We start from the raw sequence: 15,153 nt of genomic DNA, 5'->3' as shown, positions 1-15,153 counted from the left end.
AGCGCACAATCAGCTATCCTGGGATGCTTTACCTTCTCACGTTGCTCGTTCTCGAGCGGGTGTTCGCAAGCTACCCAGAGGATACTTTAGCTAATCACGGAAGTTGTGAGCTCCTTAAGCCATATGCAAAAAAATCGTCCTGGCCGCTCTCAAGTGAATGGCGATCAGTAACTTTCCCCACTTGCGTGGACTTCTACATATGGAATCATCCTCCCTTATTGGGTACATAATATTTCCGTGCTATGTTGACTATTTTATGAAATTTAGTATACCCATCTTTGCCTAGAAAAGGAAACCATAAATTAATTGTCCATATTTTTTGCAATATTTAATTATTATTACTTATTTTGTAAAATATTTAATTATTTATTAATTGTTCAATATTTTTTTACAAAGTATATGTGAGTATATATGAGATTATTTTTTTAACTTAAATATAGCAAAATGTCCCTGCTTTCATATAATTCGAAAATGAGTTTTTTGAACTAAATAATTGCGTACTTACATATACAAATGTATACAGTTCAGATTTATGGTGGGTTTCAAGTCCAAATTTACAAGTGTATAAATTGATTAATGAGTGTTTATAAAAAGTTGAATCTAAATGCCTTTCAATCAAATCTACCTACTTATGAAGTTCAAAAGGTCAATTTAAATCGAATGCAATTAAAAATGTATTAAGAACTCTAGCCGATAATGTTGGGTTTCGTAACACATATACAAATATTATTAATTCATTTAATTACATTCTTTATCTCCTCGATTAATTTTAATTGCTTAAATCAATTCTGCTTTTAAAACCGTATTGGCTTATTTGACTTTCTCTAAAAAACATCAAATATTTAAGAAAACGTACATATGTATGCACTTAAATATAAATTAAGAATAAATTATACTCATAAATTGCTCCTGGTGCTCTAGCGTACCATACGTTCCACAATTGCAATTAAATCTTGCAAGTGTAAGAAGTTATAATATTTAATTTTATTTTTGTTTTGTATGAGCGAGAAATGGCAGCCCTTGAAGGCATGGCGAATCGATCAGGTCCTCCTAGGCCAAGAGAAAATTTAGTCCGAGATGACGTTCAACTAGGTAGGTAGGTAAGTGAAATGGTTGAAGTGCCAGTCTGACACTCCTCAAGTGGCACTAAAACGTCGTTTTGATACCATTATGAGACCTCCAACAGGCAGATATTTACGGCCAGACATAGCTGTTGATGTAATGGCTGTCGAAGAAAGGAGCGCCCAGTGACCTTAATCGTCTAGTTGCCAAAGCCGAACATTTACAGAGAAAGTGCTTTACAGTCTCCTTCTTGTAAAGGTCTCCACAGCTTCGGCAAAGGGGGTTAAATGGTAATCCTAGCTTTTTCGCGAGTGTGCCGATCGTCCAGTGACCGGAAAACACAGCTACGAGTTTGGAAATTGAATGGCGAGCAGCCCAAAAGACTTTCTGAGGCCTTCCTTCTTTTCTGCGCTTTCCTGAGAAATAATTTGTGCAGTTCCCCTTTAACATAGTCGGTTGGTGAGGTACTAACACATACAGAATTCAGTTTTAAAATTTTATCATTTACCGCATCCTCATGTATTTTAGAGCTTAAGTTCTTCGAAACTTTATGATTATTTTGGAATGTGTGAGAAAAAATGCCTTTTCTTTTAAGTGGCTTAGCAAAATAGTTTTGTTTTGATCAAAGAAAGTCGGACATTGTACATGCCTATTTATTAAAACTTTGCTTATATTCCACAAAGGCTCACTTCTTGTACCTAACTCACCCATCCTCTTATTCCATTTTTTGTTCCTATGTTGAAAGATTTCTTTCCGTATACGCCCATACAATCTAAATATCTCTAACTAATCTTCCTGTTGCCAATAGTGGCAACGAAAAAAGTCACAAGGTGTTAAATCACAAGATCTCGGTGGCCAATTGTGATCACCTCTTCGAGAGATAATACGGTCCGGAAACTTTTCCCGTAAACGATCAATGGTTTCGTTGCTTGTGTGGCACGTAGCGCCGTCTTGTTGAAAATAAACGTTGTCCAGATCATTACCATCCCATTCCGGCCATAAAAAGCCGTTAATCATCTCTTCTGTTTAACACCTAACACCTGTTATTGGAAAACCCTATATTAAAAAATTATGTATATGTCCAAATGTCTTACCTTACACTGATTTGAAAATAAACACCTTTGTTTACTTGCACCAATCATTTTTTCTTCGTTTTTCCTTATTCACTCAGGCCTCGACACGACTCAGTCTTGCGTGTTGGTTTCGTTCATCTATTTTGATTTCTGACAAAGCAGGAGATTAGCCTGCCTTTAACAGTCCTTCTTCTTCTTCTTCTTCTTAATTCGCGCGATAACCGCTTACGCGATTTTGGCCGAGTTTAACAAGGAGCGCCAGTCGTTTCTTTGTCGTGCTAACCGGCTCCAATTGGACACACCAAGCCGTTACCAGTCCTAAGTAGTGGGAATGCCCACCTGTCGTTGCTTAGGAACAACGCCTTTTTACTGCTTGGAGCGCCATCTGTGTTTCATATTTTTCTAGCAGAAGGATCGCACAGATGGTTGAGGATTTCGCTAAATTTCGTGCTTTGGGTGTCTGCGCTATTATCGCGGTCGCCCGCTTCCTCTTGCTCGCGTCACTGATGCCATGTGTAACTGTGTGTTTTTCTTTGTTTTTTTCTTGTTTTAGGAGTCACAATGCAAATAATGCGCTGACTATTGTGCGGGAGCATAGAAAGGATAAGTTTTTGGGGTTGAGTAATGATTTTGTTTTTGCTTTTAGAAACAGGGAAAGTAGGTAAATTTGGAAAAATGCGAGGCCCATGCTTTACGTGGGATTCGAACCCACAACCTCTGGGATGGCAAGCTAGTGCCCTCACGCTAGAGACTGACAGTTATTTCTAATTTTGTTTCACGGAAACAATTTCGTCCATCACAAACGGCTTTTATACCACTCGTTTATTGGCTTACGTTAGAAATTCTTCACTATCTCAGTTCTACCCCAACCATTACAGCTTCGCTGTGGGACTTTGTATTTATTACAGTTGCGGAAATATGCTAATTTTTATGGAAATAAATATGCTAGCAAAAAATTTATTTACTAATAACGAAAATAAATATTTACAAAATTTGCCGGGTGAAACAAGTCAGCAAACTATTTGCACGTGTATAAAGATAATGGCTTTAAAAGGAAGCAATAAAATATATGTACAGTGAGTGTTTCTAAAAATCGTACAACTACTTTTTGCAATATAAAGAAGCTACTTTTTTTTAATTTTATTATAAAAAATATTATGACCGTTGCAATGTCAACGACGCCATCGAAAGCATTATAGGCGACATTAAACTTCCTTCAGGTAGATCTGCAGGCAAGACATATCGTGCGCATGTCGGAGCTTTCCGGACTGGTGTACTATGCACTCCCGTCTACACTTGCCACTAGAATGTTCATGACCCTCCTACCCGCGAGGGAAGAGTGGGGAAAGGGACGATGTAATACAGAACGAGCCCATCAAAAAAAGTTTCAAAGCTCTTTCAGCTTTCGGCTCTCCGACTGCTGTAGCGTCTTTCAGAAAAACATAGAGAAAACTGTAATAAAAACTGTGTATGATTTTTTGAGACAGTCAATATACTCGTATAAGTACATAATTTTTTTTGCGGCCTGGATTAAAAATTGAGCGCGTGCCCCATTTCTGTTCACATTCAACAATGAGAACTTGTTTTAAATATACGTAGCCGAATTGATGGTTGATCTGTGACTACCATTCGGAAGTGCGTAGGTTCGAATCTTCATGCATGAAACAGCAAAATGATAGAAAAAGTTTTTTCTAGCAACGGTCACCCCTGGGCAGGCAGGAAGCATGAAAAAGCTCTTCATAAAAAATCATCTGGCGTTCGAAGTCGGCTTCAAACTGTAGGTCCCTCCATTTGTGGAACAACTTCAAGACGCACACCACAAATAGCTCCTCCTCCTATTTGTGGTGTGCGGCCAAACACCCAGAAAGTATGTAACGGCCAATTATATGTATATAAATGTTATAAAGGAGATCTGCTCATCCTATACAATGAATTCTGTATGAATTTGCTCTGTAGGTTTTGTTTTCGTCTGCTTGATTTATTAGTTGTCTAATTCATAATAAGCAATTGATTGGTTGAAGTCACTTATTACAAAATTTGTACTTTTGTAGATAACCCACGCGTTGCACGTGTGCCCTCTGCTGCACTTTCAGACTTGCCATTAGACAGTTTTCACTTTACTTGAGAGATTATTATTATTACTATGTGTTCTACAGATATACAGAGTACAGTTGCTTGCATGTCAGGCTCTGGGTAAAAATTAAAATCGATCACAAAGGCTACACTTTATTCCACTGCTGCTAACTAACAATTGGGTTCCAAACAACTGATTCCTACTTTGATTGATTACCACTGATTTGACTTTTGACGGTAAATGAATATTGCTCCAACGACTCGATAATGGCCCTATTATTGTTAAATGAGGATTCATCATCATCCTAATGTAGACTTTCTTGTGATAAATACTTAGTATTTAATACTCTTCTATATATCAAAATGCCTATTTTTACTTTAAAATCTCGACTCTATTTGTTGTTGCTCCCTATATATTTTTTGGACACAACGCTGCAAAACTTCTTTGCTTCTTGTTTCTTTCTTGAATCAAATGAAAGCGATCTACAATGAGTTCAGTGCATTACCGGATTTTCCACATGGTAATTTACCTAGAGTTTTTCGACTCCGCCACGTACTCGACGCCTGTGCTCGTTAAAAGTATCGAAAAAATGATGAATACTACAGAAATGTCTGAGATAAGTACTCGTTAACCGGCTTCTGATTTGCTGACGAAAACATCAACGCAGCCATTCCTCATTTTATTTCGTTGCCTTCTGAACACTGGAAGGGTGTGTAAATACTTGTACAATTAGCGGGTAGAGTTCTGCTATAGAATCCCCGGTGATGTGGCAGCCGAAGTTACTTTCACAATTTTACTATGGATGGCCAAACCCCGTAATCAATTATCCTTGCTTGTAATCTATGTATAATCCTTACATACTCGTACAGGACTCATTCGAGAACTCACACAGAGAAAGCTGTTTGCTATTTTATAAAATATTTGAAATGTGCTAAGAGACGCTGATTTGCTGACAGGCTACTCTTTGACAACGGAATCGATGCCACTATATGTCTCGAAAATTCGCCCAGATCTTTTTTCGTCCTTTTTTTCACAGGCACGAGGCCTCGGGGGTGTTGTCAAAAGCCATAAGGTATGCCTTGTTCGACCCACTATTGCTTGAAATATTGAGGGCTTCGGAGTTTTCGGTTTATCCTTGAAAAACCACAGGGTCTCTGAAGTAAATTTAAATATAGAGTCTAAAGTTGTAGTTATTAGCAATGGTACTATGGAACTCTATTTGGACAAATCGTGTTAGTAGCTCCGTTGTACAAATATTACCAAGACTGCATGAATCATGTATTTTCAAAACAAAAACTCTTGAAAGAAAAGCAAGTAAATACTTTAACCGCGTACTATATACCCACCTGAATACTTGCACGAAAGCCTTGAGTAAAAAAGTACTCAAAACTTTAACGAAATTTCAAGTATTTGTTTGTAGTTACTCGCATCGGAATAACGCTATGTTTACTCATATTCGGTTTAACACCACATCTTCACCTTCCACCAAGTGTGCCTTAACATCTGTAAAATTTCTGTTTTAACTTCGTCCGATTTTCTCATATGGGCAACTCGCTCTCGTAATATTTAATTTTCAAAATGGCGTCCAACAAATCGGAGCGCGGTATTCACGCATGCAAATTAACCGATAAAATGAAAATTGAGTTGTCAAAGTATGGAATGACAGCTGATGCTAGGGCAGTGATGACAATTGATAACATTTGGTAGGACAAGCATGTTTTAACAGTGAAATTCTCGATGCACACCTAACATTTCTGTTTTAACAGAGCTGTTTAAACATATCTATAGAAGGTGTAAATTTGGGGTAATGTACGAGCAGTATATTCACTTTTAATTACCACATGCGAAAAAAAAACGTTCGCCAATTCTCGCCTTCAAATCGTTGCTTTCAAACTACTCGTGATACTTTGAAACCTTTGGTAAAAATAGTGCAATTAAATTTTAATAATTCTGCTTAAGTATGTTAATTTTATGTCACACTCGAGACTCTATCAAGTATATAATTGGCGCCTACTACCTTTTTGGGTGTTTGGCGAAGCTCCTCTTCCTATTTGTGGCGTGCGTCTTGATGTTGTTCCACAAATGGAGGGACCTACAGTTTCAAGCCGACTCCAAACAGAGGTTTGCCACTCAGAGGTTTGCCATTGCCTGCCGAGGGGCGACCGCTATTAGAAAAATGTTTTTCTTAATTATCATCTCTATCAAGTAAAGATTCCAATTTTCTATATTCAAAAACTTTCACTACATAGTGCATTTTTTAACTTCAACATTGAAATTATTATCGTGTAAAAAACTGTGACCACCAAAAAACCACGATCACCCTAAAACTCACTAGACAATTCTTACTTACTTTAACGGCACTCCCACGATGTTATCCAAGGTAGCTCGCATCAAAATGGCCTTAAAAAATAAATGTTTGTTTTGGCAATTTATGGACGCATTTCCGTGGACCGGTCTGTTTTTATATTGGAGTCATCTATTCCATTGCCGAATGCAAAAATATTATGATGGAAAGCAGCAAAAAGCGTTCAAGCGCTATTATGCATAAAAAGTTAGCATAAATTCAAACTGATTAAATGGGCATTCTGTTTGCGAAAAGTTTTCTTAAACATTTCTCAAACATGTAAAGTGAAATTCTGCTTTTGAGATCAAACCCATATTATGTTAAGTGAAGCAAAGGATGCATACAAAATGTTCTTTCTGAAGCTCACTTATATGTATATATAAGTATGCATAAGGCGCAATGCTTTTCAGACACCTCTAGCATGAATCTGTCATGAATTATGTACTGCTACTGTTACGAACAGTGCTTCTGTAATTGTAGACTTCGTTTTTGCTTGTACTTACCTATGACAGGTACAAGAGAAATTTAACAGCCGGTTACCATAGGACCTTACATTGTGAGAATCAGAACAGCAACATGCATACTGTAATTGAAGTAAAAAAAAAAACAGTTAAAATGTTACGTGCAACACTATATTTGTTATTATTATCTGAAATACATATGTATGTATTAAATTACTCAGTTTGCAAGAACTGACTCCAACGTTACTACTTGTAGGTAGTGTAACGATAAATCTCGCTTATTCCGTTGGAAATGAAAGAAAAAAATTTACTTTCGGATTAATTGATGAATATTTAGCAATAATTGTGTGGCAGCACCTAAGTGTGTGTTTTGAGTTTTTTCAAGGTTTTTTGCGCTAAACAAGTCAAATGTATGTATTTAGGCCTAATAAGTGTTTAGTCTGTTTTTATTTGTTTTTTGCTTGTTTTTATATAAAAGCATTTCCTTAAATTCTACATTCTCCACGTAATTATTTGTGAAATGCATAAATAAATTAGGCGTTTAAATTTTGTTTTTGTTTTTTTGTAAACAATAATTGACTATGAAAATAGTCATGTTCACGTGAACCGGTTTCGCGAAGCGTGTGGACAAGTTTTCTTATCGCGCAGGATTACGTCATTATTTACCGATATTTGATTTTTATTGAGTAGCTGATTAAACACTTGAAAGTCATGAAACTAAACAGCGTAAAGTAATGAATTTGAACACGCAAGATATTATGTGTCTATAACTACATACATACATACATATATATGTTCAAGTATCTTGTAAAGCAAAGTATGTACGTTACATTTGTGACGGACGAGAAGCAGAGGAAATAAAAAAGGGTGACTGAAAAGTTATAAAGGGTGAGCCAGAGGCTTGTTTCTTTTTTTTGTGCAATATTTTTCACACATTTTGTATTTAAATATTATTAAAACCAAACATTCCAGTCTTACAGCACTCCAACCTGCCAACGGCGGGTATTTCAGCAAAAACACGAAAAATATTGCGTTTAAGTGCCTGACATTCTTTATGGTTTGTGGCATAAATTGTGTTGTTAGTGACATTCCCCAAATAAATGTGAAGGCTATTTTCCCAACTTTCTGTTAAAATGGTTCTGCTCTGTAAACATATTAGTTTGGGGGAAAAAAGAGGTTGTCTGTAAAGTCGGTTTACTGACGATAGTTTAACGTGACAACGTCATAAGAAATTACTGATGTTTTTTGTTTTAATTTTATTTGTTTTATAGATATTTTGTATGGATATAGAGGAGGAGGTAAATGGAATCGCAATGGAATAGGTCAAGTTACATTTACACAAACGTGAAAAATGACGAAACATTTATCAAATTCATGAAAGATATGTTCAATTTCGATTGTGCATCAGACGTTAATAAGTCAACAAGAGGCAACATCATCGATTTGCCTTTTTTAAGACACATAACACTCGAAACACGCCTTTTCATTTCCTACTGTTCCTATCATCATCCTATTCTCAACAGAGAAATGGTTCATTACCATGCACACAGGAAGAAGGCATATGCAAACACAAATATGTGAATTTATATACATATGCGCATATACATACATTTACATACATATATATGCTCACTCAAGTAGGAGAAAGCCAGATGTCGAACGTTGCCGAACGCGGAGGCCGATTGTGCTCTTTGTCGTTCGTTCCGCGCTCTCGCTTGCAGTTAAAGCAAGGTAACGACGCATGATCAAGATAACGACGAATGAGCAAGATATCGACGATTGAGCAAGATAACGACACATTTTTTCGTGCGTGCAGCCGGCTAAATCGAATTATAAGACGTTATCACGTGAAAAGAAATCCATTATTTTCTCGGTAGATGACGGTAGTGATTGATATGTCGTAAAGTAGCAATCAAACAATTTATAATCATTAAATGATGACATTTCACACTAAACATTTGTTTACTGTTTTTTGTTTGTTTCATACAGTTGCGAGTTAACAAGGGAAATCGTTTTCTCGACTGCCTGTTACCAGAGAATGATAATCTTCAATTGAGTATTCGAAAAATGTTATTGCACATTTGCGCCTTCTCACTTCCTTAACATTCTCTGCTATTATGCTATCGGAAAATGTTAACAGGCAATTCATTTCTCTGTACAACAGCAACACATTATATTGAGAAATATTATACAGTAGGTTCTGTTTTTATGCGGTAGATACGTTCCGCAAGAAACAGAATAAAAAAAAACAGCATAAAAAAAGCTACTAGTTCTATAGTAAAACTATAGATACGTTTCAAAAGTGCTAAAACAGCATAAATCTGAAATAATGTAATAAAATCGCATAAAAAAGGGCACTAGTCCCATATTATAACTATAGATACGGTCCATAGACCGCATGAATCTGAAATAATTAAATAAAATCGCATAAACAAAATATTGTATTTTTGAAAATTATATCTTTATTTAAGAAACGTCAGAATCGAAAAATAAATTTAAGTCAGAAATAGAATCAGACAATACCCACATGTTGCGCGTTCGTTTAGGATTTGGCGTAAAATCACTTTCGTCACTTGAGGAAATGTACACGTCTGATCTAGATAGTTATGCAGGCGGTTCCATACTTGTAGGGTTAGCATTTCTGATGTAATCTGTGATGAGTTTTTGCTTTGCTGGCTTAGAATCTTGTTTTGTAATTTAAAAAAACCGCACTAAAACCGCATAAAAAAAAAGCCGCATAAAAACAGAACCTACTGTATTTTTACATTGCGAATATTTCGATAGAAGTAGTTCTGATGGAATTTTTTTAAGCTTCTCGACTAAACCCATAAGCTCTACCTCCTCTTTTGCAAAGAAAATTTGCTTTTTCCCCCTTTAATTTATGTATTTCATTCAAGGCAAACCGTATTCAAAGAGTTTGTTTATTTCTGAACTGCTGATTTAGGTAATTTTCCTTAGTAGTATTGAAATTTTCCTGCCTGTTTCGTAAAGTTAACATTTACAGAAGCCCTAACGGTATCAAATCGCAGGTTCATAGACGCTAGCAGAAATCGAACTGAATTATCGATTAGATGTTTTTTGCTTTTATTTGTCTTCAATTAAATTCGTTTATTGAAAAACAACAAAAAAAGCTTATGGAGCACCCTTTATAAAAAGCAATAAAACACTAAATTGATAAATAATAACCTTAAGTAGTTAAGACCCAATAAATGGGTATTTTTAGTACTTAACATTAAAGTATATGGAGTAAAAATGCAAGCAATAAAAACATAAAAAATTCAAATAATTTATGGATATGAATGAGCGTCTAAAGCTTAAAGAAAAGAGAGCAAACACAATTTTTGGTGCTTTATAATAAATTTGAATTTGCAATTTGAGCACAAGCTCAAGTTTGTGTGGCACTTATTTCGCTTTTGCAACGCGTCGAAGCACAGCTGTGTCTATTTCGTTCCAATGTCAAGGTTGGCATTTGTTAGCCGCGGGGAAATTCCATGTATACAGCATTGCTCTCCTATTCATATCTCTTAAGTCTACAAATAAAAAACTTTTTAAATTTTATTAATTTGGGACTGTTCATGAATAATAAATATACTAATAGTTTTCTGCGTGTGTGTTAGTTAGGCAAAAAATACACCATTTAACCCACGTTACACAAATTTAATGCACAAAAAAAATAGTAATAAAAGAAAATTGTTTAAAGCGGTTAGCATAAATACACATACAATTGCATATATTTACTTAATTGTAGTCATACTCAGCTATTAAAATAATTAATTAAAATTGCAGTGATTAAAAAATCAATAATAATAATAAACAGCAAACACGTTGATATTGGATTTAAAAGTTGCAGCAGATAATTTGAATTATCATACAACAAAATGAGTAAGTAATTGTGCAACTGACTGATTAATTGTTAAACAAATTGTCAACCCTTCACACCAATAATTAAGAGTAAATAAATTTAGATGTGATTTTCCAAGAAAATATTTACATATTTACCTCTTAATAGAGTCGTATATTGCACTTTCGTCGTTGGAAAATTCATTTCACATAAGCAAAAAACAAAAAAAAAACCATTAACTTTGAGCTTACTCATGTTTACTCATTGTATACATAACAACTTAGTCATGCTACATAAGGGCTCTCTAATGACCTTAATTTATGTATACTCACTTTGTTTGCTTACTTTGCATCAACAACAATTACACTCTGTAAGATTAATTAGTTGCGCAAAGTTTACAACAAACTGTAAAAAATTGCCTGCAGTGTAAGAGACACGAACAAAGGTCAGTCGGATAAATTTGAGCAAGCGCTGTTGTCAAGCAGACTCATTAGACTAATCGCCGCACAGAATGCCACGAACATTTTTTTCGGGGTACTCTGTAAAGTTTGATTGAATTTGACAGTGCAGAAGATGAGCGCAAAATTTGGTCAACGTCTTTGTACGATGGTTAAATGAGCTTAAAAGCTGTAACAAGGAATATAAGGTTCAAGGAGAAAAGCAAAGCTCAAAATATCTAATATCTAAATAAACTAAAAGGGCCACGAACTAAAAAGAATTCTGAACTTTTCCAAGTATAGCGAAGTTTGTGCCGATTTACACACAGAATCATCTGGAAGGTAGCCACAGGCAGTATTAGTTGAGTGGGTATAAGAGGGCATGTGAATAGGTAGTTAATATCATGCGGGGAACCTTCACATGTCGTGCATATATTGAGTATATCGACCGTAATTAAGCCAATGTTACGCGGATTTCACGAGGCAGCGGAAACTCTTCGTTTGCAATGCGTGGTGATTGGACTCCGATAACGGCATTCGGAATCGAGAGCTTAGGAAGGTGAAACGACTATCCCGATGAATGTCGTTCAATGGCTGTCTATACACTCTCTGGTCCAATAGTTACAGTTGGGTTTGACCCTGGATCTTGTAGGTGTAGTCGAAGAGATGTCATCTGACACACCTGGGAGGGGGCACAAGCTTTAGCAAATGTCTGCAGGGGTGAATCATACGGTAGAAATTGCTTTCTGAGCATTTAACTGCGCTTCTTGACCGGGTGCATTGAAGGCTGGTTGTGAAGATGTTGCAAGGGGGACATCAGGAGGCATCCCATGGCTCCGACCTGATAGCAGTATTTTGACAGGTCTGATGCTTTGTTCACTGCGAATCCCTAGCATCAGGCTACCATACAGGCGCGTCGTAATTTAGTACCGACCGGCCAATTACTTTAAATGTCGCCAGCAACATTTCTTTGACTTTGCCACAAGTGTTGTCGGCTAGTGATTTGCCCATCTTGTAGCAATTGCGGCTGCATGTGCTTAGAAAGAGAGCAAACAGTCGAAGGTGACATCCAACATTTTGGGTTTATTAATGGTCGGTGTTGATGTGTCAGTGGCTATCGAGTAGTCGAGTGTTTGGTTAGAAACACAAAATTTCAAAATTTATATATAAGAGCATCTTGATACTTTTCCACAAATGCAAGGATCTACAGCTTTACACCGCCTACGAATGGCAAATGGTTTTTTCTGACCAGACTTTTCATGACAGAAAAAAAATGGCAGCGGTTTGCCTTCGCCTGAAGATCGTCCGCTATCAGTCATCCTCTCAGTGCAAAATGCACTGAACCATAACTTTTTTAAAAAGCTACACCTATGAATTTTTTAAACATATATTCCAGAATATTTTCAGGATACAATATTTCCATTTTACATCTTTTACTAAATTCGACTACCCTCTTTCTGTTTTGCAGGGGTTCCCACAATGCTTTCCGATATTTCCGCGCTGCCCTCGGTGCAATTGGGTGACTTCACGCTCCAATTCGAATTGGGCGAACCTACAGAGCGTGCCAAGGAAGTGGCTATAAAAGAATTACGCGAATCACCAGAAGTCAAAGCAGAGGCCGTAAAGGAATTAAAGCGATTAATGGAAGGTAAGTTAAAATATTATTTTGTACGCTTATTTATGTATTTAGGGGAGCTCACCTTACATTAAAGCATCCAAAGGCGTAGCCAGCTAATCACAAAGGAGAGGAGCTAAAATTTTCTGAATATTCCACTTTATTTACAGCATTATAAGCATATAAGGAAAACTTAATGATAAAAAGTGTTCGCGGATTTTTTACGAACTCTTCTCAAATGAGATCTTTTAATTTCGAATCATTTTCTTATATACCTGTATGTAGGTATATTCGCTGAGAGCCGAATAACGAAAGCCTTTCATAACAAAAGCTTTATGGTGGACATTAATTGACTATTATTAAGGTGGTACGATCGGCTGGTAGAAAAAGAGATTTGATTGGTAAATACGAGATCCTCGATATATCACTCTTTAACATCCACCTGTAAATGTCGCATATATGTACATATGTATAATGAAAAAAATTGAAACATTTCTTTTTCGAGATTACTTCGCAAAAATAGCTCAGACTCAGTGGTGGTATGCTGCACTTTTTTCGGTACGGTCTAATGTACGAATATATTTAATTAGAGGACCTCGAGCTAATTCCCATTCCCAGACATTTTCAGATATTTTTGGTTCTTCAATAATTTTCAAATAAATATGAATCCAATAATTACGACAAGAATTTTGCCAATTACAATCCCAACTCGGAAAAAGTAGTTCCTGTCATTGAACAACCTCAAGGTTGTTCAGCAAAACTTTGCGCTACAGCAGCAATATTCTCTCCAGTTTTTGGTCTACCAGTCCTTTTTCTATTTTTCTATCCTTTTAACCAGTTTCTTGAAGTTTTTTCACCAACCTTTTAATAGTCCATTCATTTGAACGATTTTTTCCGCCAAACAAATCAGGAATTTTGCGATATGTTGTTCTTAAAGATCGACAATTTCACAATAAGTTTCAATAAATTTGAATCGTGTAAAATTGTACATCTGTCTACTTGAAAAATGTGAAAGATGGAACAAAAAGATACCGTCAAGGAGTAAGACACTAATGACATCTAGGCATCACTTTTGAAAGACCTTTTATCTAATAAATTCTGTCAAAAAATACCGAGAATTGAAAATATAAAAAACCTATTCAAAATGATTATTGAAATTAAAACCTGGTCTTATGGTAAATAAGGAAAATCATCTGCGCGTTATGCGGCGTTTGACAAAACAAATTCACCGGAAAACCACCTTTTTGTGTTTTACAGTCACGTATTGCCACTTTTTTGCCGTGATTTTGAAATTTCTATTTTCGATATATCGGATACATTTCGGAAGCATCAGATTTTTTTTCTCTCTATGTCGAGTTTGGATTTTATTATAATCCAAAAATGTTTGGTACATTTACTTATATAGCATAAATTTCCTGTGGTAAACCATTAGCTTTTATGCCTATTATAAAAAGCCGATATGTAAAAAAGATTATCCAAAAGCTGCCTTTCTGCTAGTAAAATTAAGATGAACACTTCATTGAATTTTATAGTTGTTTTATTGACAAATGGGTGGGCAAACTTACTTATGCATGACATCTTAGAAAATTTTCCGACTATGTCAGTTTGTTTGTAAATTGGCTGGGAATTAAACGCCAAAGTTTAGTTTGCATGTTAGCTTGTCGCGATAATTCCCACTCCTGATATTAACTGACAATTATTTAGAAGAAACCCCGTTGACAACATAATCGCAATATTAAATTAAGAACTGTAAGCATTAATTATTGTAATTCGCGTAAAAAGAAAATTGGCTGAGTCTTAATTTGATACGAGTATTGTTTGGAAAGAGGCGCGTGTGGGGCATTCAATCCTACAATGAAAATCTTATAATTATAAAGCGAATTACTCACCAGGTCAATGCGCAATTTTCATTTGTCGTATGTAATTTATAACTGAAAAGGCGGTAAAAGCTTTCAATAAAATAAAATAGTGATAAACAACATACTAGTGACATACAACATACTACTAGTATACCGTCAAGAACCGGGGGGAATTAAATTTTTATACGGATGGTTCCAAGCTAGACGATAAAGTTGGCTATGGAGTATTTTCGAAAGAATTAGGACTGGAACTATCCATTCGACTACCAGACTACTGCAGTATCTATCAGGCAGAGGTTCTAGCCATAAAAGAAGTGGCTACATACCTAAATATGCATGCCGTAACAAAAACAACTATAAATATATTCTCGGATATCCAAGCGGCCA

The 15,153-nt window shown here is 35.9% G+C and overlaps 1 protein-coding gene across 3 annotated transcripts in view; it reads left to right on the top strand.

The window, feature by feature from the left end:
* Positions 1-15,153, top strand: part of LOC128865398 (alpha-tocopherol transfer protein-like) — a 42,120-nt gene that overhangs the window by 18,246 nt on the left and 8,721 nt on the right. For 2 of the 3 annotated variants that reach the window (XM_054105734.1, XM_054105733.1), the window contains one exon: positions 12,761-12,940. In XM_054105734.1, the coding sequence (XP_053961709.1) occupies positions 12,761-12,940 (180 nt within the window). Of the gene's footprint in view, positions 1-10,800; positions 10,897-12,760; positions 12,941-15,153 lie in introns of all 3 variants that reach the window. The other variant, XM_054105736.1, reaches the window with a different exon arrangement.

This window comes from Anastrepha ludens, chromosome 5, assembly GCF_028408465.1.
Source record: "Anastrepha ludens isolate Willacy chromosome 5, idAnaLude1.1, whole genome shotgun sequence".
In the NCBI taxonomy this organism is placed as follows: domain Eukaryota; kingdom Metazoa; phylum Arthropoda; class Insecta; order Diptera; family Tephritidae; genus Anastrepha; species Anastrepha ludens.
Note: the sequence above shows the minus strand (reverse complement) of the source record. Positions and strands in the feature narration are given on the sequence as shown.